At 44.6% G+C, this 23,532-nt stretch overlaps 1 protein-coding gene across 1 annotated transcript in view; it reads right to left on the reverse strand.

The window, feature by feature from the left end:
* The window catches only part of LOC122927338 (hydroxysteroid 11-beta-dehydrogenase 1-like protein), a 99,080-nt gene that overhangs the window by 59,980 nt on the left and 15,568 nt on the right, over window positions 1–23,532 (reverse strand). The window contains exon 3 of the mRNA XM_044279087.1: window positions 14,839–14,930. Within this exon, the coding sequence (XP_044135022.1) occupies window positions 14,839–14,930 (92 nt within the window). The remainder of the gene's footprint in view (window positions 1–14,838; window positions 14,931–23,532) is intronic.

Consider the following 23,532-nt stretch of genomic DNA (forward strand, 5'->3'; position numbering starts at 1 on the left):
TGAATAAAGGATCCCACATTTTTCACCTTATGGACGTGCTGCGGTGTGTTTATTCTTCTGGCTATTGGACACTGTGGTTGAGTGTCGATACCGCTGGCACCCTACATCTGCTACAAGGAGTGCTGCCCTGAACTTTCATATATATATATATATATATATATATATATACATATATATATATATATTGTGAAAAGGCACAAGGTGCCATAATAGATGATAGATACGTGTCACCGAGGTGCCTGGCCTCAGTGAAATGAACCGGTAATGTTTCGTCAGTAACCCTAGGTTACTGACAGTTGCTAGAGGTAGTTTATCTGCTAGCTGCAGCTGATCCGGGCCGGGTTTCATTGGAGTAGTCAAAGAGCAGGGTGGGATGACTACTCCCACGTATCCAGGCCAGGTGTTGGCTGGCCTATTTAAGCCAGGAATCCCAGGAGAGCTGGGGGTGTGGTTCCTAGTCTGGAAGTGTAACAGACTGGAAGTAAAGGTGTGTGGTGTGTTGCTGTGGATAAGCCTGCCGTGGCCTAATCTTTTTTTCCCCCTCTCCAGCAAGTGGTGGAACTCTGGAGCTACAGAGGACTGTGAGTTAGACCATTTTTCATATGAACTGTGTTTCTTTGTGTTTACCCGCTGAAGTAAGCGAGCATTTGTTTAACCTCTTAAGGACATAGGGCGTACAGGTACGCCCTTGTGCCCTGGTACTTAAGGACACAGGGCGTACCTGGACGCCCTGTGTATTTCTGAACACTGCCGTGCGGCTGGCAGTGATCGGAACCCGGTGCCTGCTCAAATCATTGAGCAGGCACCTAGGCTAAATGCGCGGGGGGGTCCCGTGACCCCCCCATGTCGGCGATCGCGGCAAACCGCAGGTCAATTCAGACCTGCGGTTTGCTGCGATTTCTGCAGTTTCTGATCCCCGCGGTCCCTGACCGCGGGGATCAGAAACTTTAGGATTCCAAAAATGTTCCTGCATCCCTCCCCCCTGCACCCCTAAGTTATTTGAGCACGGTGGGAGGTGCAGGGGGAGGGTTGCGGGCGGTGCGGGCGGTGCGGGAGGCGGGCGGTGCGGTAGGCGGGATCGCGATCCCCCGCCCGCCTCCCCTTGAATAATCGTTGGTTTCTAGTGGGTATACCAGGGTGCCAGCACATTGCTGGCACCCTGGTATAAACGGCTGACATCTGTGCTGCGATGTCAGCCGTTTAACCCTTTCCATACCGCGGTCCGTACGGACCGCTGTATGGAAAAGGTTAACAGCGCAGGGAGCTCCCTCCCTCTCCCATCGGGGGGCTGCTGTGCCTTTGCAGCCCCCCGAATGGAGAGGGAGAGAGCTCCCAGGCAGCCCCCCCAGAGCCCCGTCCTTACCCTTCCCCGTCTGCGCAGTTCTGACCATAACTGAGCAGACGGGGAAGGTTCCCATGGCAACAGGACGCCTCTCAGGCGTCCTGCTGTCCATGGTGCTGAACAGATCTGTGCTGAAAGGCATAGATCTGTTCAGACAAAGTGTAAAATACAGTAAAGTACTATATATTGTACTGTACTGTATTATACAGACATCAGACCCACTGGATCTTCAAGAACCAAGTGGGTCTGGGTCAAAAAGAAAGTGAAAAAAAGTGAAAATAAAGTAAAAATCAAAAAACACATTTATCACTGATTAAAAATAAAAAAAATTAAATTCCCTACACATGTTTGGTATCGCCGCGTCCGTAACGACCTGATCTATAAAACGGTCATGTTACTTTACCCAAACGGTGAACGCCATAAAAATAAAAAATTAAAAACTATGATGAAATTGAAATTTTGCCCACCTTACTTCCCAAAAAAGTTAATAAAAGTGATCAAAAAAGTTGTATGTACTCCAAAATTGTAACAATCAAACCGTCATCTCATCCCGCAAAAATCATACCCTACCCAAGATAATCGCCCCAAAACTGAAAAAACTATGGCTCTTAGACTATGGAAACACTAAAACATGATTTTTTTTGTTTCAAAAATGAAATCATTGTGTAAAACTTACATAAATAAAAAAAAGTATACATATTAGGTATCGCCGCGTCCGTATCGACCGGCTCTATAAAAATATCACATGATCTAACCCCTCAGGTGACCACCGTAAAAAAAAAAAAAAAAAACGGTGTAAAAAAAGCAATTTTTTGTCATCTTACTTCACAAAAAGTGTAACAGCAAGCGATCAAAAAGTCATATGCACCCCAAAATAGTGCCAATAAAACCGTAATCTCATCCCGCAAAAAATGAGACCCTACTTGAGATAATCGCCCAAAAACTGAAAAAACTATGGCTCTTAGACTATGGAGACACTAAAACTTTTTTTTGTTTTAAAAATTAATTCATTGTGTAAAACTTACATAAATAAAAAAATTTGTATACATATTAGGTATCGCCGCATCCGTGACAACCTGCTCTATAAAATTACCACATGATCTAACCGGTCAGATGAATGTTGTAAATAACAAAAAAAAAAAACGGTGCCAAAAAAGCTATTTCTTGTTACCTTGCCGCACAAAAAGTGTAATATAGAGCAACCAAAAATCATATGTACCCTAAACTAGTACCAACAAAACTGCCACCTTATCCCGTAGTTTCTAAAATGGGGTCACTTTTTTGGAGTTTCTACTCTAGGGGTGCATCAGGGGGGCTTCAAATGGGACATGGTGTCAATAAAACCAGTCCAGCAAAATCTGCCTTCCAAAAAACGTATGGCATTCCTTTCCTTCTGCGCCCTGCCGTGTGCCCGTACAGCAGTTTACGACCACATATGGGGTGTTTCTGTAAACTACAGAATCAGGGCCATAAATAATGAGTTTTGTTTTGCTGTTAACCCTTGCTTTGTAACTGGAAAAAAAATATTAAAATGGAAAATCTGCCAAAAAAGTGAAATTTTGAAATTGTATCTCTATTTTCCATTAAATCTTGTGCAACACCTAAAGGGTTAACAAACTTTGTAAAATCAGTTTTGAATACCTTGAGGGGTGTAGTTTCTTAGATGGGGTCACTTTTATGGAGTTTCTACTCTAGGGTTGCATCAGGGGGCTTCAAATGGGACATGGTGTAAAAAAAACAGTCCAGCAAAATCTGCCTTCCAAAAACCGTATGGCATTCCTTTCCTTCTGCGCCCTGCCGTGTGCCCGTACAGCAGTTTACGACCACATATGGGGTGTTTCTGTAAACTACAGAATCAGGGCCATAAATAATGAGTTTTGTTTTGCTGTTAACCCTTGCTTTGTAACTGGAAAAAAAATATTAAAATGGAAAATCTGCCAAAAAAGTGAAATTTTGAAATTGTATCTCTATTTTCCATTAAATCTTGTGCAACACCTAAAGGGTTAACAAACTTTGTAAAATCAGTTTTGAATACCTTGAGGGGTGTAGTTTCTTAGATGGGGGTCACTTTTATGGAGTTTCTACTCTAGGGTTGCATCAGGGGGGCTTCAAATGGGACATGGTGTCAAAAAAACTGTCCAGCAAAACCTGCCTTCCAAAAACCAAACGGCGCACCTTTCACTCTACGCCCCGCTGTGTGGCCGTACAGTAGTTTACGGCCACATATTGGGTGTTTCTGTAAACGGCAGAGTCAGGGCAATAAAGATACAGTCTTGTTTGGCTGTTAACCCTTGCTTTTTTAGTGGAAAAAAATTGGTTAAAATGGAAAATTAGGCAAAAAAATGAAATTCTCAAATTTCATCCCCATTTGCCAATAACTCTTGTGCAACACCTAAAGGGTTAATGAAGTTTGTAAAATCAGTTTTGAATACCTTGAGGGGTGTAGTTTCTTAGATGGGGTCACTTTTATGGAGTTTCTACTCTAGGGGTGCATCAGGGGGCTTCAAATGGGACATGGTGTCAAAAAAACAGTCCAGCAAAACCTGCCTTCCAAAAACCATATGGCGCACCTTTCACTCTACGCCCCGCTGTGTGGCCGTACAGTAGTTTACGGCCACATATAGGGTGTTTCTGTAAACGGCAGAGTCAGGGCAATAAAGATACAGTCTTGTTTGGCTGTTAACCCTTGCTTTGTTAGTGGAAAAAATGGGTTAAAATGGAAAATTAGCCAAAAAAATGAAATTCTCAAATTTCATCCCCATTTGCCAATAACTCTTGTGCAACACCTAAAGGGTTAACGAAGTTTGTAAAATCAGTTTTGAATACCTTGAGGGGTGTAGTTTATAGAATGGGGGCATTTTTGGGTGGTTTCTATTATGTAAGCCTCGCAAAGTGACTTCAGAGCTGTAGTGGTCCCTAAAAATTTGGTTTTTGTAAATTTCCGAAAAATTTCAAGATTTGCTTCTAAACTTCTAAGCCTTGTAACATCCCCAAAAAATAAAATATCATTCCCAAAATAATTCAAACATGAAGTAGACATATGGGGAATGTAAAGGCATCACAATTTTTAGGGGTATTACTATGTATTACAAAAGTAGAGAAACTGAAACTTTGAAATTTACAAATTTTTCCAAATTTTTGTTAAATTAGGTATTTTTTGGTGCAAAAAAAATATATTTTTTTACTTCATTTTACCAGTGTCATGAAGTACAATATGTGACAAAAAAACAATCTCAGAACGGCCTGGATAAGTCAAAGCGTTTTAAAGTTATCAGCACTTAAAGTGACTCTGGTCAGATTTGCAAAAAATGGCCTGGTCCTAAGGTGTAAAAAGGCTGTGTCCTTAAGGGGTTAAAGCCGTGTTTGAGCAAAATAAAAGACTATTGTTTAAATGACACCTGAAGTCACTGTTTGAGCTGATCCCCCACAAGTGGTGTCGGATGCGGGCATAAACCCGCGGTCGAATTACATGTCCTGGGTCAAAGCTGCAACACAGAGCCAACCCACACCAGCTGCCATGGAGGAAGTGATTAAACACCTGGTGCAGGCAAACTTGCAGCAACAGAAAGCACATACGGACGCCATGCAAGCCCAGCAAGAGACCAACAAGCTGCTCATCCAGCAGATGGCCGTTCTGACCGACGCCGTTCGCACCCGGGAGAGTTTAACTCCTCCCACTCCGAATGATGGTCACCGTGTCAGGAGGACTGTGAGGGAAGCTTTACAAAAGATGACCCTGGAGGATGACGTCGAGGCTTTCCTCACGGTGTTCGAGCGGGTGGCTGACCGGGAAAAGCTACCACCGGATCAGTGGGCTGAAGTCCTGGCCCCGTATTTAACTGGGGAGCCCCAAAAGGCCTATTATGATCTTGCCCTGAAAGACGCAAAAGAGTACCCCAAATTAAAAGCCGAGATCCTGGCACGGCTAGGTGTTACTTTGGCAGTGCGAGCCCAAAGGGTACAGTACTGGACCTATTGCCTGGACAAACGTCCGAGGTCCCAGCTATTTGACTTGCTACATCTGGTTCAAAAGTGGTTGCAGCCAGAGGTTTGCTCCCCTGCTGAAATGGTGGAGCGTGTAGTCATGGACCAGTACATGCACTCCCTTCCTCACCCCATTCAGTGCTGGGTTACACAGGGTGACCCCCAGACAGCAGATGACCTGGTGGGACTAGTGGAGAGATTCCATGCCATGGAGAAGTCCCTGGGCGGTCCAGGGAACCTGAAATCAATATATTGGGGGGCCCGGAAGGACTCAGATAGTCAGAGACTAGGGGCCAAGCCTACTCGAGAGGGTCGTGTCAAGGCCAGGGGGATGCCTGAACCCATACCCAGAGGAATCTCTCGGGAAATCATTTGCTGGAGATGTCGGGCCCCAGGTCACATGGTAGCCCAGTGTCCCCTCACCACGGAGCCCATGGACTGTTCTGTGGGCCGGCGCAGTTCCCTCTTTGCGCAGCCAGCTTGCAGTGCCGTACCCACAGGGGGGGAGGGACCCCAGATGTGTACACTAACCGTCAATGGAACTCTGGTCTCAGGACTATTGGACTCAGGGAGCTTGGTCACCCTGATCTCGGCCTCTCTTCCTCATGTGTTGGTCCCTGGGAAAAATCATGGTGACACCAGAGTTTACCCGGTGGCCCAGGTTACTCTGGAGACAGAGTGGACTGCCCTGACCCACCATGTGGGAGTAGTGAAATGCTTACTGCATGAGGTTATTATTGGCCGTGACTGCCCCCTGTTCTGGGACCTGTGGGCAAAGGTTGCTATGCCGAATCACTGCGCCGGCCCATGCAACCCTGTGGGTGGGAGTCCAGAGGCGACCCAGGAGTTTCCTCTGACTGTCCTGCTGGGAGACAATGAGGAAGAGGATACCCCAGAGGAAAATGTCCCCGACTTGGAGGTATCCCGGGGAAATTTTGGTACGGCCCAACTTCGAGATTTGACCTTAAAAGGGGCACTAGAGAATGTGGAGGTCCTTAATGGGGTTCCGCAAGAGCCTGGGGTCGACCAACGGTTTCCACACTTTGCCCTGAATCAGGATCTATTATACCGGGTGACCAAGATACGGGACGAAGTGATAGAGCAGCTACTAGTCCCGGGACCATATCGACGTATGGTTATGGACATGGCCCATTCCCATGTGTTAGGTGGTCACCTGGGTGCAGACAAAACACTTGAGAGGGTCCTACAACGATTTTATTGGCCGGGGTGTTACCGAGAGATTAGGGAATTCTGTCAATCATGTCCAGTTTGTCAGGTCACTTCCCCAGTAGCACACTTCCGTAGCCCTCTCGTTCCCTTACCAATCATTGAGGTCCCCTTTGAAAGGATAGCAATGGACTTGGTAGGCCCATTGGTGAAGTCCGCTAGGGGGCATCAGTACATCCTCGTAATCGCTGATTACGCTACCCGGTACCCCGAGGCTGTTCCCCTACGGAACCCCACGTCCAAAAATATTGCCCGGGAGTTGTTCCAGGTCTTCTCCCGAACGGGTATTCCCAACGAGATTCTTACAGATCAGGGGACCCCGTTTATGTCAAAAGTGATGAGGGAACTGTGCAAAGTTTTAAGAGTCACTCAGCTGCGAACCTCCGTATACCATCCTCAGACGGATGGCCTGGTGGAGCGTTTTAATAAGACCCTAAAGGCCATGCTGAGGAAGGTGGTAGAGAAGGATGGGCGGGACTGGGATTGTCTGTTACCATACCTACTGTTCTCTATTAGAGAAGTGCCCCAGTCCTCCACAGGTTTTTCACCTTTTGAATTACTATATGGCAGACACCCCAGAGGTCTCTTGGATGTGGCAAAGGAAACGTGGGAAAGTGAGGCCACTCCCTACAAAAGTGTAGTAGAGCATGTAGCACAGATGCAAGAGAGGATGGCAAGGGTGATGCCCATTGTAAAGGAACATATGCTTCAGGCTCAGGAGGCACAGGCCCGGGTATATAATAGGTCCGCTTGTCTAAGACAGTTTAATCCGGGAGATAGGGTGTTAGTGTTAGTCCCTACTGTCGAAAGCAAATTCCTAGCCAAATGGCAGGGTCCCTACGAGATAGTGGAAAAAGTGGGAGAGGTCAATTATAGGGTACACCAGCCAGGGAAGAGAAAGCCCTACCAGATATACCATGTCAATCTGATCAAACTCTGGAAGGAGAGAGACCCACCTGAAGCTTCTTGCCTGGTGGTTCAACAAGGGTCCACCATTGAAGCTGTTAAAATTTCAGAGACCCTATCCCCCTCCCAAAAACAACAATTTAGGGAACTGCTGCAGAGGAATACGGATCTCTTCACAGAAACCCCTGGCCGTACCAATGTGATAGTACATGAGATCCTCACAGATCCCCAAGTGAGAGTGAACTTAAAACCCTATAGGATCCCTGAAGCCCGCCGGGACGTGATTTCCAAAGAGGTTAGGAGGATGATGGAGCTAGGGGTGATTGAAAGGTCTAAAAGTGGCTGGTCCAGCCCCATAGTGTTAGTGCCAAAACCAAACGGGGAGTGGAGATTCTGCAATGACTACCGCAAGCTTAATGAAGTGTCCACAGTTGATACTTACCCTATGCCCAGGGTAGATGAGCTGGTCGAACGGCTAGGCCCTGCAAGGTATATTAGCACCTTAGATCTCACTAAAGGATACTGGCAGATCCCACTGTCGCAAGAGGCTAAGGAGAAGACTGCGTTCTCTACACCTGAGGGGTCTTTTCAGTATGTAAGAATGCCGTTTGGCTTGCAGGGGGCCCCTGCCACCTTCCAAAGGGCTATGGACCAAGTACTACGGCCCCATAAGGAGTATGCCGCGGCGTACTTATATGACATTGTAATTTTTAGTCGCGATTGGGAAAGCCATCTCAGAAAAGTTCAGGCCGTCCTTGATGCTCTAAGGAAGGCGGGGTTTACGATAAACCCAGCCAAATGTGCCCTAGGCATGGAGGAAACCAGATACCTGGGCTACGTAGTGGGGAGAGGGGAGATTAAACCCCAGCTTAACAAGGTAGAAGCAATTCAGAATTGGCCCCGTCCACTAACTAAGAAGCAGATCAAGGCATTTCTGGGTATTGTGGGCTACTATAGGCGGTTTGTCCCCAGGTTCGCAGAAATAGCGGTTCCCCTGACTGACCTGACAAAGGGCACAAAGTCTGCTATGGTGAAGTGGTCTTCAGAAGCGGAAAGGGCCTTTCAGGAGCTTAAACAGGCCCTGTGTAAGCAACCAGTGTTGATAGCCCCGGATTTCTCCCGTGAGTTTGTGGTCCAGACCGATGCCTCCGATGTGGGTCTGGGTGCAGTCATGTCTCAGGTAGTGAATGGAGAAGAGCACCCAGTGATGTACCTGAGTAGAAAACTGTCCCCAGCAGAAAGGAATTATGCCATCATTGAGAAGGAGTGTCTGGCCATAAAATGGGCACTAGACTCCCTGAGGTACTATTTACTAGGAAGGAGGTTTAGGTTAGTATCAGATCATGCTCCCCTAAGGTGGATGCGAGAGAAGAGGGGGAATAATGCCCGAGTTACCCGCTGGTTCCTTGCACTTCAAGAGTTCTCCTTCTCAGTAGAACACAGGCCAGGCAAGATGCAAGGGAATGCGGACGCCCTGTCAAGGGTACACAGTCTGGGGGCTAAAGATGTCCAAGCCCCCGGCTTTGGACAGAGGGGGGGGATATGTGAAAAGGCACAAGGTGCCATAATAGATGATAGATACGTGTCACCGAGGTGCCTGGCCTCAGTGAAATGAACCGGTAATGTTTCGTCAGTAACCCTAGGTTACTGACAGTTGCTAGAGGTAGTTTAGCTGCTAGCTGCAGCTGATCCGGGCCGGGTTTCATTGGAGTAGTCAAAGAGCAGGGTGGGATGACTACTCCCACGTATCCAGGCCAGGTGTTGGCTGGCCTATTTAAGCCAGGAATCCCAGGAGAGCTGGGGGTGTGGTTCCTAGTCTGGAAGTGTAACAGACTGGAAGTAAAGGTGTGTGGTGTGTTGCTGTGGATAAGCCTGCCGTGGCCTAATCTTTTTTTCCCCCTCTCCAGCAAGTGGTGGAACTCTGGAGCTACAGAGGACTGTGAGTTAGACCATTTTTCATATGAACTGTGTTTCTTTGTGTTTACCCGCTGAAGTAAGCGAGCATTTGTTTAAAGCCGTGTTTGAGCAAAATAAAAGACTATTGTTTAAATGACACCTGAAGTCACTGTTTGAGCTGATCCCCCACAATATATATATATATATATATATATATATATAGATAGATAAACTAACTACACAGAAAAAAAAAATATGTGCACAGTAAACTGAGCAGACCTGTCAGAAAAATTGATGTTTCTTGAGGAGGGAGAGGGGGGATAGGGATTAGGGCTTGGGAAGGGGGTGGATTAGGGATCTGGAATTTCTGCTGCAGAAAAAATAAATAAAAAATCACTGCGGCAGATGTTCCAGATGTTCTTCTTCGTCTTCTTCTATACAGGAGCAGTAAAGGCAGTGAAAGCTGTGGTAGAGCCACAAATCCCAACAGATCAAGCACAGAGAAGCACAGAACCTCTCAGCGTGCAGTCACCGGCTAGAATGGCTGCATGCAGGGAGGTTCTGCCCTTTCCTTTGCAGTTATAGCACTGCCATTGGCTGGAGGGTTGTCAATCACGCTTTGTAATTTGTATGCCCTGAAAACAATTACCTTAACAGAGTGTTTCACAGGTTTTTCGGATTTCCTAACCCATTAGTCCTACTGGGAGGAGATTTTAACATTATTTATTTTTACTCCATGGACAGGTTGGCCCTACCAGGCAGTCCCTTACACTCAACACAGCAGCATTTCTGTTTGCGACCTTGAAGGCATATGGTCTCTTTGGCTCTTTTGTTCAGGCCATCCAAGGCTTATACTCCTCCCTTGTGGCGACAATCAAGCTTCCACACGCTGAGTCTTGACCAATACACATAGCCAATGGGACAAGACAGGGATGCCCCCTATCCCCCTTATTATTAGCAATGTGTATTGAACCCCTAGCGAATAAAATTAGGGCCTGCCCAGATGTCAAGGGTATTATGGTCAGGGATAAAGAGTTCAAGCTGTCACTATATGCGGATGATGTTCTCCTCACCCTCACTAAACTCCATATTTCCCTCCCAAACCTCTACTCCATATTACAAGAGTTTGGACAACTGTCGGGGTATAAGGTCAACACCCATAAAACTGAGGCTCTCCCGCTCAATATACCTCAGACGACCCTTGGCCCCCTTAGGGCAAACTTTTTCTTTCCATTGGAAGGAGGATTCCTTATGATACTTGGGTGTGAACTATACCCCCATTACACAGATCTCTAAAAACTTAATTTCCCTCACATATATAAAGAAATTAGGGATCTCCTCGCCAAATGGCAAGCACTCCCAAAATCATTTCTAGGTCACATTGCGGCAGTAAAGATGACAATCTTACCTAAGATCCTATACCTGTTTGAGACCTTACCCATCCTGGTTCCCCTCAGAGATTTGCGATCTGTTCAGCCTCAGCTCCTCAGATTTATATGGGCTGAGAGACGCCATAGGATACTTAAGTCTGTACTCCTGTCTAGCAAGTCTCGGGGTGGCCTGGGAGTACCTGACCTGATTAAATATTATTGGGCAGTTCTGTTACATTGCATCACAGCTTGGGCATTTCTGCAACCTTATTCTATCTGGATGCAGACAGAGAGACACTGGCTGGCTTCCATACATCCTAAATCCCTGCTATGGTCTAGCCCCTATAATGTGTCATCACCTAGGTAACTTTTAGGGTCCATGGCCTGCACTAAATCCATATGGTGGACCTGTAGTAGTAGTAGATTCCCTCTGATCTCCCACCACTCCTCCATGACTTCTTTTTTATATCATCCACTACTCCCAGCAAGTCTCACCACTTCAGCAACGAGACTATGGTTTCAGCGTGGTGTCTTTCGCTATGCAGACATTGTAGACCCATTCACTAGGGACCTATTACCTTTCTCAGAAGTTCAGAGAAAATATAGCCTTCCCTCTTCGACCAATTACTTCTATGTTTAGATTAGACATTTTGCCCAATATATCTTCTTAGAGGTGCATATGAAGGGATTAATATCTGAGATCTACTCCATTTTGTCGATCCCCTTCCCGGAACGGATTCATAGACACTCTTATATGGTCCGATGGGAGGAATATTTAGGGAGAACTCTACCGAATGCACTGTGGCGCCTTATATGGAGGATCCTAATGTACTGGTACCACACTCCTGATCTCCTCCATAGATTGAATCCAGCAGTCGCGGAGATTTGCTGGAGATGCGGGACAACTAAGGGAACGCTACACCACATTTTCTGGGACTGCTCCTTAACACGCACCTTCTGGTCCAGAGTCAGCTCTCTTTTGAGTGATATTTTTGGCTGCAGTATACAGTACCTCCTGATCCTATATCCTTCCTACTTAATATTACATCAGCAAATATAAAGAAACATTCACTTAAACTGTTGATACAAGTACTGACTGCAGCTCGCTGCCTTTTGTCCTCCTCTGGAAACGATCTGACCCCCCAAAAATCTCCGACCTATATGCTAGGGTGACGGAGGTCCAGACCCTGGAATACACAACCGCTATGTTCCAGGATAAAGTAGATCTATTTCATGCCATTTGGGATCTCTGGGACAACTATTGGGCTACTAGGCAACCCTGAGACGAGCTTAAGAGAATACTTTAACCCCCCCTCCGATGTGTCTTTGTCTGTATTGTCTAAGTCTTTCTTTCCTCTGTTACATTCTTTACAGCAGTGATGTTCTGATAGGATTCAAAGTAGATCATACTTACCCTAATAATAGATTTATGTAGCTACTTCCTCAGAAACGTTCTTTTAACGGTGAGACACCGTCAATAATTGTCTCTTCTTTTTTATTTTCTATTCTTTTCTACTAACAGAGTGTGACAATACGCAGGATTTTCACATAGCCTTTATTTATATAGATTTATATTGCACTTATCACCTGATGTTATATTATGTGTTCTTTTGCTGAATACCTTGTGCATTCTGCCTTGTTCACATAAAAATGCAATTATAAAAAAACAAGTACAGGAACATGAGCCATAACAGGTTGACGCGTTTCAACATCAAGTCTTAGTCATAACCTGACTATGCAACCTGACATAACTATTTTTTATAGTATACTTTTCCACAGTAATTTGAGTAACTATGCAGTGCAGAGTGGCTATGCAGTGCAGTGACAGTTTTCACTGATAGACCCAGCAGTAGCCTTCTACAATCAGCATCCCTGCAATCATGTGATCAATCGTGTCAGCTGGGAGTCCGGGACCAATAGAGGCAGCAGAGCCACTGCCTTTTTTCCATACATAGCCCACACTGAATACTGCGTATTTGAAAAAATGACAAGTAAAAGCTCTCCAAGATCTACAGCAGTCTCCGACAGAACAGTGTTCAACATGTGCCTGCCAGATTAATGGTGCCCTCATTGTTGAGAAATACGGGCAGATATTTATCCATCATGCAGTGTCATCAGGTAGACATCTATCTGGGTCCAAATTTATTCTACAGCATGACAATGACCCCAAACATACATCAAATGTCATTAAGAGCTATTTTCAGTGTAAAAAAATAAATAAGGAGTTCTGGAGGAGATCATATGGCACTCCACAGATCCATGCTCTCAACATCATCAAGTCTGTCTGGGATTACATGAAGAGACAGAAGGACTTGAGCAAGCCTACATCTACAGAATATCGTCAATTGACTCCCTGCAATCCCGTCATTGGATGTCAATGCAGAGACAGAGGAAGGAAGCACCTTGGTTTTGTCTAATGCAATGCCATCAGGTGGAAATACATAGTTAAAGCAGCCACTGTTTGTTTTCGGCGGCTTACAGCTGACAGCCTACTGCTATGACGTATTTTGTCGTTCAGCAGTAGGCAAGTTGTAAAAGGATAGTTCATCATTGCTATAGCCTTTGAATGTAGCATCACTTTGCATGCATGACCATTGACGTTTTTAAAATAGGGGCACGGACAGTGTCGGACCAGCGTGCTTACAATGCACCCAAAAATTTATTCTGGAGGTCCAATGTACAGCTACATGCAAATACTAAAAATAAATAAAGATGAAGCGTCAGAGAAACGTGTGTCAGGGTTTGGTGGTCTCTCCAAGTTCTCGGTCTGTATAGGATACTCTTCGTAATGATCTGGTGTTATTTTTTGGCATTTTGTTACATATGTAGCAGTAGCCTGGTGCCCAAGTGGGGTATTATGGTAATTTTGTTGCCTTAAATATTTTGGGCTGATTTTTGAATGTATGCTTCCAATGCCTTTTGCAGGATCAGGGTGGAGTATATAAGTGTGGTACACTACCGACTATAGTGTTCACTATACATTGACTTTTGTCTATATATATCGTGTGAGTTATAGTTAACATGTGACCATAACCTTGGGGAGAGTATTTTTTGTCATGGCATCTCATGTATTGCTGCAAAAAATGTTATAATGTTATTCATTGAGTTTTGTATTAAATTGCTTTAATAAATTATCATTTTACATTATATGTGTGTGTTTGAATATTTGGTGATTTTACATGCAAAGCCTACCTGCAAGAAGCAGCAAGATGCTCAAAATGATTGATTATAGGGTCCCTGCAGTGACTTCACGACAGCAGGTCCCTGGGGAAGGAGGATACTGACTGGCATGCCTCTGTGCCTAGAAGTCTTCTCCGTCACCTGATGCATCTATAATAATAAACAGGGTAGTCTCTATCTAATCTAATAATCTACTGTTTTTTAAATGGAAGCATAGGCTGGATGACATTCTGTATGCTGCCTATTCATATGTAGTGCAGTCAATCTACTGTGCCTTGTACCACTTGTGCAATGGGTTGGGGGACTAGGGGCCTACCCATGCTCAAAGGCCCACCTGAAGATTCACCTGTCCAAGCCTGGACGCGGGACACTCGTTCTTGTGATGAATGGTGGTTCCAGCAGTAGGACCTCAGCAATCAGATACTTAGCACCAATTCTTTGGATATGTGATAAGTGTTGATTTGGGGACAACCCCTTTAAAGGGAATCGTCAGCAGTTTCATGCTGCCCAAACCACAGGCAGTATGAAATGCCAATGGGGTCCCTCATAATAACTAAGAGCTATGTAATCACAGTTTCAAAGACAATTCTAGCACAGAGTAAATAATACGGGCACGGGGAGACGTGTCTACTGGCTGACTCGCTATCGTCTTTTCCTTCCAGGTTTGTCTTGTTTGGCAGGTCTATTTGCATATGGGGAGACCTGTGTATCAAGACAAGCTGAGTGGGGAAAAGCCAGAGGGGAGCTGACTATATACACTTCTCCCCATATCCAGCATGTTTTCTCAATGTTTCAGACTAAAATTTAGATCTCTATAATGAGGGACCCTATTGGGATTTCATTCTGCCCACTGTCAGCTGTCAGCTGAAACTGTTGACAGGTTCCCATTAAACAAAGAATGTATTTTCTACATATGCAAGCAGGGATACAAACCTCCATTAGCCATCTTGTGTGATTTATATCGCCATCCCACATCTGAAACGGGGTAGAGCCAATGTGATTTAACACCAGGTAATCCAAACCTCCTGCAGGGTTAAACAAAGTAGTTAGTATCTGTTAGATATTGTTTATGAAAAAACGTAGAAATAGAATGGGTTAAATGAATGACAATGTATATTTTAATTTATATACAGTATTTTAGAAAGCATTGAGTAAGGCTAAATGCAGGATTGCATCTGGATTTTCCGCGCGGATCCTGTACATTGTATTCTATGAGAATTTGAAATTAATGCACATGATGCAGATTTTTTCCACGCGGATTTTGACCTGCGGTGCGGATTTTAGAATCCGCAGCATGTCAATTTATATTAGTTTTCCTGACCGGATTTTTCATTTACTTAGTAAAATCTGCATGCGGAAAATCTGCACCAAATCCGCACCAATTGATGTGGATTGACCGCACGGATTTGCCTGCGAACACCTGCGGATTTAAGTGCGGATTCTCCGCACATGAATCCTGACCGTGTGCATGTACCCTTAACCCTTCAGAATTTTCTATATTTCTGTGTAAATAAGACCTAAAACTACATCAGATTTTCAGACATGTAATAAAGTAAAGATAACTAAATCAGACAATGATCCATTATCTCATGCCTGTTAGTGGAAAAGTATGTGAACCTTTAGGATTAGCAGATAATTTGAAGGTGAAATTGGAGTCAGCTGTTTTCAATGGGATGACACATGTGTTATGTAAAGAACGGGCAACTATCAAAGTCTAATCTTCACAACATATGGCATCATGGCATAAACCAAGCAGATTTCTGAGGACCTCAGAAAAAGCGCTGTAGATGCTCATTAGGCTGGAAAAGGTTACAAAACCATCTGTAAAGAGTTTGGACTTCGCTGATCCAGTTAGATTGTTTACAGAGGAAAGTCAGGACTATAACTACCCTTTTCCAGGAGTGGTCGACCAACAAAGATCATGCCAAAAGCAAGGCGTGCAAAAATCTGCAGAGTCACAAAGGAACCCAAGGTAACCTCTAAGCAACTAAAGGTCTTTCACATATTAGCTTATGTTAAAGGGGTATACTGCTTTGCCCATTTTTATGACCTATTCTCAGGATAGGTCGTGAATATCAGATTGGCGGGATATGACTCCCGACACCCCTGCCGATCAGCTATTTGAAGAGAACTCAGTGCTCATGTGGGCACTGTATTCTCTTCACTGTTTAGCTGCCTGTCGTCGACAGGAGACCAGGTGTAATTATATCTCCTCCATCCAATTCACTTGAATGCAACGGAGTCCATGGTTACGACTGCCCAATCTATCAGTGTGACTATGCTTGCACACTATAAAAAAAGCACTAGCCTATGTGAGCTCCCACGCTCATACACATAAGGGGTTCAATGATAGATACCCCAATGCTGGTAAGGCGAAGGTAAATAAAGGAACTGCTGCGCCTGAATAGACGCAAGCAGTCTTACCTGACCAACCAAGTAGCTAGGATCAGATTAGTAGACTGTAATGCCTGGGTAAGACTGAGTCCTGTGTAGGCGTGCAGTCAGGGAGGATGTGCTGTGCCCTATCTCACCCTATACTTGGGGGAAGGGGTCTGCTCCCATACTGCCTGTCTACACAGAGCACTCGCCCTAGAAAGGGCGACCCCGTCAGGATACCTGTCCCTAGTTAAGGACCCTGATCACTAGCACAAAAATTTTTTTTTCAATTACTACAGACCTCCCAACGTGGCACATTTCTGTCGTGTCGACTCCTCAGGGGAAGGCAAGTACATGTAGAAAAAACACGGTATATACCATATGTACCCGCAGGTAAAAAGATGCAAACACTACAGTCATATGGTAATAGGAAAAAATTGGGCTCAGATGGTTAAAATGAGAGCCTATAGGAATGACATCCATGGTGCAGGACTGCCATACTGCAGAGGGAATAAGCGGAGGAATTTGCCTCCCTCTTCCCTATGCATCCCCGTAAATCAACATTTTACAGTCTCCCCAAAGTGCACAAGGGGGTATCCCCTCTGAAAGGAAGACCTATTGTTTCGGGGGTGGATAACCTCAATCAGAATCTAGGCATCTATGTTGATCGGATATTGGCACCTTTTGTTTTGGCTCTCCCCTCCCATGTCAAAGATACCACTGACCTCCTCAAACGACTGGAGGGTTTGACATTGGAGGAGACATGTCTCCTTTCTAGTATTGATGTGGAGGCCCTCTACTCTTCCATACCACATCATTTAGGCCTCATTGCGGTAGAACATTTCCTCCGTTCACGGGGATGTCAGTATCGCGCCCACAGCCAATTCGTCCTGAGACTTCTCGAATTTACCCTAACGCGCAATTTCTTCACCTTTGACGGGAGGACCTACCACCAGCTCACGGGTACGGCGATGGGGAGTCCCTGTGCCCCGTCGTACGCGAATCTATTCCTGGGCTGGTGGGAGGAGACCCTTGTCTTTAGGGAAGACGAGGCGTTGGACACCTATGAAATTGGTCTGTGGGCGCGATACATTGACGACATCTTTATTCTCTGGAATGGAGACCAAGGGGGCTTCGAAGCCTTCGTCCAGCAACTTAACGAACCAGATAGGTATGCATTTTACCTGTGAATCGCATTCCACCACTCTACCATTCCTGGATATAAAGATCTCCAGGAATGATAAGGGGGAACTGGACACCTCTATATATAGGAGGGCTAGCTCCACTAATTCCCTCCTGAGATGGGAGAGTAACCACCCTCTCCCACTCAGGAGAGGAATTCCGAAGGGCCAATACCTGCGACTTAGACGCAACTGTTCAGACAAGCGTGACTTCATCAATCAGGCAGCCGACCTCAGGATGAGATTTTTATCTAGGGGCTATCCTGATCATGTGTTGAGATCGGCCTACCAGACAGCTTTGTCTCGACCGAGATCTTCCTTGCTTACTCCAAACCAACCATCCACTCCACCAACCAAAATGTTCAGAATTATCACCAATTTTGACAGGGGGTCCAAACAAGTTAAGAACATCATAAAACGTCATTGGGAGGTCCTAAAAATGGACCCTGACCTTAAAGATGTGCTGGGTGATCAACCTCAAATCACCTATCGTAGGGGACCCAATCTACGTGACAAACTGGTGCATATTCACTATGCACCAGATCGCACGAAGTCCACCTGGTTGGTTGCCACAAATGTGGAAATTGCGTGGCATGCAAACGCATACAAACGACAAAGTCATTTGTAAGCCACGTGACAGGCAAAACATATTCAATCCCATATTTCATTAATTGTAAATCTAGAGGGGTCATATACCGGATTCAATGTGAATGTGGGATTAAGTATGTAGGCAAGACGATCCGAGAATCGGATAGGAGAACATCTGGGGGACATCTCACATAAACGGGATACCCCACTATCAAAGCATGTACACACTACCCATAATGGTATTGCTTCCTTGAAATTCCTGGGCATAGATCTCGTAAAGCCTCCCATCAGAGGGGGTGATTGGGACAAATGTCTCCTCCAACGCGAAACCCGTTGGATCTTCTGCCTCAAAACGTCTGCACCCCTGGGCCTGAACGAAAGGCTAGATTTTGGGTGCTTTGTATAAAATGTGGTGATCTGTGTCTCTCATATTAACGGCGTTACCCCATCCATTGTAATGGGAGGAGTCTATATGAGATATTTCACTGTGTCATATAGACTCGGCACTAGGTCCAGTATACTCTCTTACTAATCCCTGTTTTCTAGATTCCTGCACAAAATGTCAGTCTAATCTCGCTATGATTTTATGTCATAGCCTCTCCATGGACGTCTTTATCAATAGACGTACCGTGCGGTTTCCTCACTGTTGACACGTCTCCTAGGCAACCGATTAAACCCTCCGCCTCCCCATACCATTGGCCGCCGCTGTCACGTGCTATCGGCGTCAGTCTGGTACGTCACCGCGCGGCGCGTGAGTGTGACGTCATGCGCCGGCGCATGCGCGTGACGTCGGATGCCGGCGCAGACGCTGACGGGGCGGGCCTCCAGGAAGAGGCGCGCATGGGCTCTATTTAAAACTCCACGAAGGTATGTATCATTGTGGCTGGTATTGGTTAAGGACCCCCTAAACCATAGGGACATTACCTTTAGCGAGGACCACCATATCCTCACACACCAAAGACCAGAGGAATACTTATTCCCTCTGCAGTATGGCAGTCCTGCACCATGGATGTCATTCCTATAGGCTCTCATTTTAACCATCTGAGCCCAATTTTTTCCTATTACCATATGACTGCAGTGTTTGCATCTTTTTACCTGCGGGTACATATGGTATATACCGTGTTTTTTCTACATGTAATTGCTTTCCCCTGAGGAGTCGACACGACAGAAACATGCCACGTCGGGAGGTCTGTAGTAATTGAAATTTTTTTTTAGTGCTAGTGATCAGGTCCTTAACTAGGGACAGGTATCCTGACGGGGTCGCCCTTTCTAGGGCGAGTGCTCTGTGTAGACAGGCAGTATGGGAGCAGACCCCTTCCCCCAAGTATAGGGTGAGATAGGGCACAGCACATCCTCCCTGACTGCACGCCTACACAGGACTCCATCTTACCCAGGCATTAAGTCTACTAATCTGATCCTAGCTACTTGGTTGGTCAGGTAAGACTGCTTGCGTCTATTCAGGCGCAGCAGTTCCTTTATTTACCTTTGCCTTACCAGCATTGGGGTATCTATCGTTTAACCCATTATGTGTATGTACGTCTGTTATGTTGATGCATCCTCTGGTGTGTTTTTTATTGCATATCTTATAAAAGTAAATTTTTAGATAAGGATATTTCCCCACGACTTCTCCAGTGGGTCCCTGACAAATTTATATCTTGAAATATCGGTGAGACTTCTGTAACTACTAGCCTCACTCAGTTATTAGCTCCCACGCTCCCAGCAACCAGAGGGGAAGTCACTTTTTCCTATAGTATGCAAGCCAAGCCGCTGCTGCTGGATTATAGGGTGGTCATAACCATGGAAACAAGCAGTTTATAATATGATGGAAAAATAAATCCAGCCAACAAAGGAAGCAATATGGATAATAACAATACGTTAGTAAGTCACTTGCTGAAGTGACAAGAACCCTTTAATTCAACAGAAATGTTGTGGAAGGACCTGAATTGAACAGTTTATGGGAGGAAACCCACCAACATAACAGAGGTGAAGCGGTTTTATACCTTAGGCTACATACACACGAACGTTGTTTGTTTCCATGTCCGTTCCGTTGCGGATAGGATGCGGACCCATTCATTTCAATGGGTCAGCAAAAAATGCGGACAGCACGCCGTGTGTTGTCCACATCAGTATGTCCGTTCTGTATCCCCACAAAAAAAAATAGAACATGTCCTATTCTTGTCCATTTTAGGCATTGTTACAATGTTATCCGTGTTTTTTTTTGCAGACCACAAAACACATACGGTCGTGTGCATGTAGCCTTATAGAGTGTCATATATGACTTTTCTGGGCAATCTGAATACTTTTGATTTGGGTTGAACCTGAATTTATTTGTACATGAATCTAATCCAAATGAGTTTTCAACTCATGTCAGTTTTGGTGGCAGTTTTTTTTTAAGCTAAAGCCAGAAGTTTTTTGTGAATTAACGTTTACAGTATTGATAGGGGTAGTGCCCCTTACCGATGGGAGATCCCATGTCTGGCTTTTTATCAGCACTGGGATGTCCCCTTGGTGATGGGCAACCCCCCTATATATCATCTGATGCATCCAGCAAATTTCCCATCTCATCTGATATATCATTTTTTATCCAGCAATCTATGTATATATTTGTTACTTTTTAATATGTTTATTGAATACAGATCGGTTTTATTAAGTATATACAGCATATCTTTTAATTTGAAATTGGGAAAACTATTCTAGAACATTAGTTGTTACTGACATCACATTTAGCAACTAATTGCAAATAAAACGTAACGCATCATTACCGCAATACCGCAATATGGAGAAAAGGGCTGTGTGGGATCTCCCAGTCCACTTGTTATCCATGTTTTACATCCTTGTCCAATTTGATAGGATCCGCCCTTTCAATTAGCATTTAGGCAGATGGATATATAACTACCTGGACTCTCTCATACAAATAAACCCACTGAGGAAGAAATAGGGACTTAAGGTTTATTCATAAAGCGTCCAGTACATCAGCATTGCCATGCCCTACTGAAAGAATACCTATGAAAAGATCGTCGATAAAACGAGCGAAGACTCACTGCAAATCGAAGTCATTTACGGCATTACACAAAAGAAAGGTAATCTCCCACTTTCGCGATAATACGAACAAAGATTTACTGTGAATTGAAGCCATTCAATATACCATACAAAAGAAAGGCAACAGTTTATCTCTCGAGAAGAGGAACGAGTCATTGTTGTTCCGATCCACTTTACCAGTGAGCAACTACATTCTGCCGTATGCTTCCGATCCACCTTACATCAAGGTAAGCGCCTCTACACGTGGGACGCCACAAGTACGTGCACTACCGAATAGTGAGTACCAAAGAGCCATACATTGTTATTTATTACAACAAACATCATGAAACAGGAACTAAAAAGTTACCAGTGTAACGGGACGGTTTCTCCACACTTGCACGCTACATTTGGCATATTTATCTAAGCAGCTGTAACAACCTGCAGATCTTTCAGTGATAATTATCAGCACGTGGCATTGCGGATTCCTTACATGAGACTGCGTATCTATTATTATCCCAAGTTTATGTTATTGTATGTTTTATTTTAATGAGATTTTATTGTGCATTTAGATATTAAATTGTATTTTATCACATATCTCCTGAGACGCGATTCCTCATGGTTGAGTGACGATCTATTCTATTATAAATATTTTACTATTTTGAAAGGGTGATTCATATTAGACACAGGCACCTAGCCGTGATTATAGGGAGTGAGCCGTCTTACTATCAAACTAGATTAAAGCCAGAAGTATATTAAAAAAGAACAGGAAATATAAAGGAAGGATGTTTCCTTCCTGCTGCAGCCACTTGAGCCTTAGCATTCAAAAAAAAAAAAAAAAACACGTTGGGAAGAATCACTGCTGTCTAAAATTTAGATGTTGGTCAAACCTGCCATTTTTGGCCAGACCAGCTGACGGTCTGCTGTGTATGGGGAGCTTCTACCTCTCTTTTGACAGATGAAGTTGGAGAAAGAAAGATCAGGTGTTTTGAATTTCAATGCCCGATCCCTTTGTTATGCCACTGTGTGAGGGTATCGGAAGAGATAATTGTCAGCTGATTCGTTCGGCCAGCAGCCTATTGAAGATGTACGGGCACCTAAAGGCATGTGTGACAGAATTCTGGCACATTTGCAATAGTAGATCTGTCCCTGTGTGCAAATTTTTTTTTCCGTGTCCATTCCGTTTTTTTTGCGGACCGTATGCTGAACTATTCATTTCAATGGGTCCACAAAAAAATGGAAGTTACTCTGTGTGCATTCCGTTTCCGTTTGTTCGTTCCGCAAACAAATAGAACATGTCCTATTATTGTCTGCATTGCAGACAAGGATAGGACTGTTCTATTAGGGGCAAGCTGTTCCGTTCCTCAAAATATGGATTGCACGTAGACGTCATCAGTATTTTTTGCGGATCCATTTTTTTTCCGGACCACAAATACATACGGTCGTGTGCATGAGTCCTTAGTATGGATACAACTTTTAAACATCAGAAACCATTCAGTGTGAACAAAATATCGTATTATGGGGTTTTATGTAAAAAAAAATAAAAATTAAAGCACTGTTTGTTCTATATATATTACTGTGAAAACTTTCAAGAAGGTGTAGAAAAATACTGCCAATAATGCTTTCAAAAATAGAAGTGTTAATAGTTTATTTTTATCAATTAACAAAATGCCATGTTCCTTCAAAAACGGTGTTCAATTGTACCTAGAACTGATGCTGTTTTAAAGGCAATAAGTGGTCACACCAAAAATTTATTTGATTTACATTTTATGTATTTACTGTGTGTGAGGAATATGGATTATAATTAACTGGCAGTCCTGATTTTCATTTGAGTCACCTTTTGCTTGTACACAGTCAGTGTACATGCAAAATATGTTGTCGCCCCCCAGCCATCTGCTGTCAGATAGCAAGGGAGAAAACACCCCAGGGGTCCAGGATTCAAGGAGGCCCCAGGTGGATAAAGACACACCTCTTCCAGCTGACAGGCACAAGGAGGATGTAGCAGGAAAACTCCCGGCAGGAGGTCTCAGCCCTGGACCAGATCTATCACTTTCCCACATACATGTTGGCACCAGCATTTCATAAGGAATTATGAATCATCCGTCCATCCCAGGCATAATTCGGTTATCTTTTTGCGATCCTGGGGCAAAGCCAAAAATCCACGTGGTCCTGGCTTGATGCTAGGATGCTCGGGAGGGGAGATATACATATCTCCCCACAGAAACCAACTAACTGTACCATGTTTGGACTCTACTTGTAGCCGGAATCCAGGCGGATCTGTTGGTCCCAGTACCACCCCCCTGTGATGTTCTGGTCTGGAGCTATGAACAGAGAGGGGGGACCACTCCCAGAGGTCGGCTACAGGTTAAAAGACTTGCGCCAGCCAGCAAGCGGGCGTGTCTTTTTCTGAAAGGGGGTCACATCGTGCAAATGTGTTTGGAGAGACCTGGAAACCAGCTGACATCAA

This window comes from Bufo gargarizans, chromosome 1, assembly GCF_014858855.1.
Source record: "Bufo gargarizans isolate SCDJY-AF-19 chromosome 1, ASM1485885v1, whole genome shotgun sequence".
Taxonomy (NCBI): Eukaryota; Metazoa; Chordata; class Amphibia; order Anura; family Bufonidae; genus Bufo; species Bufo gargarizans.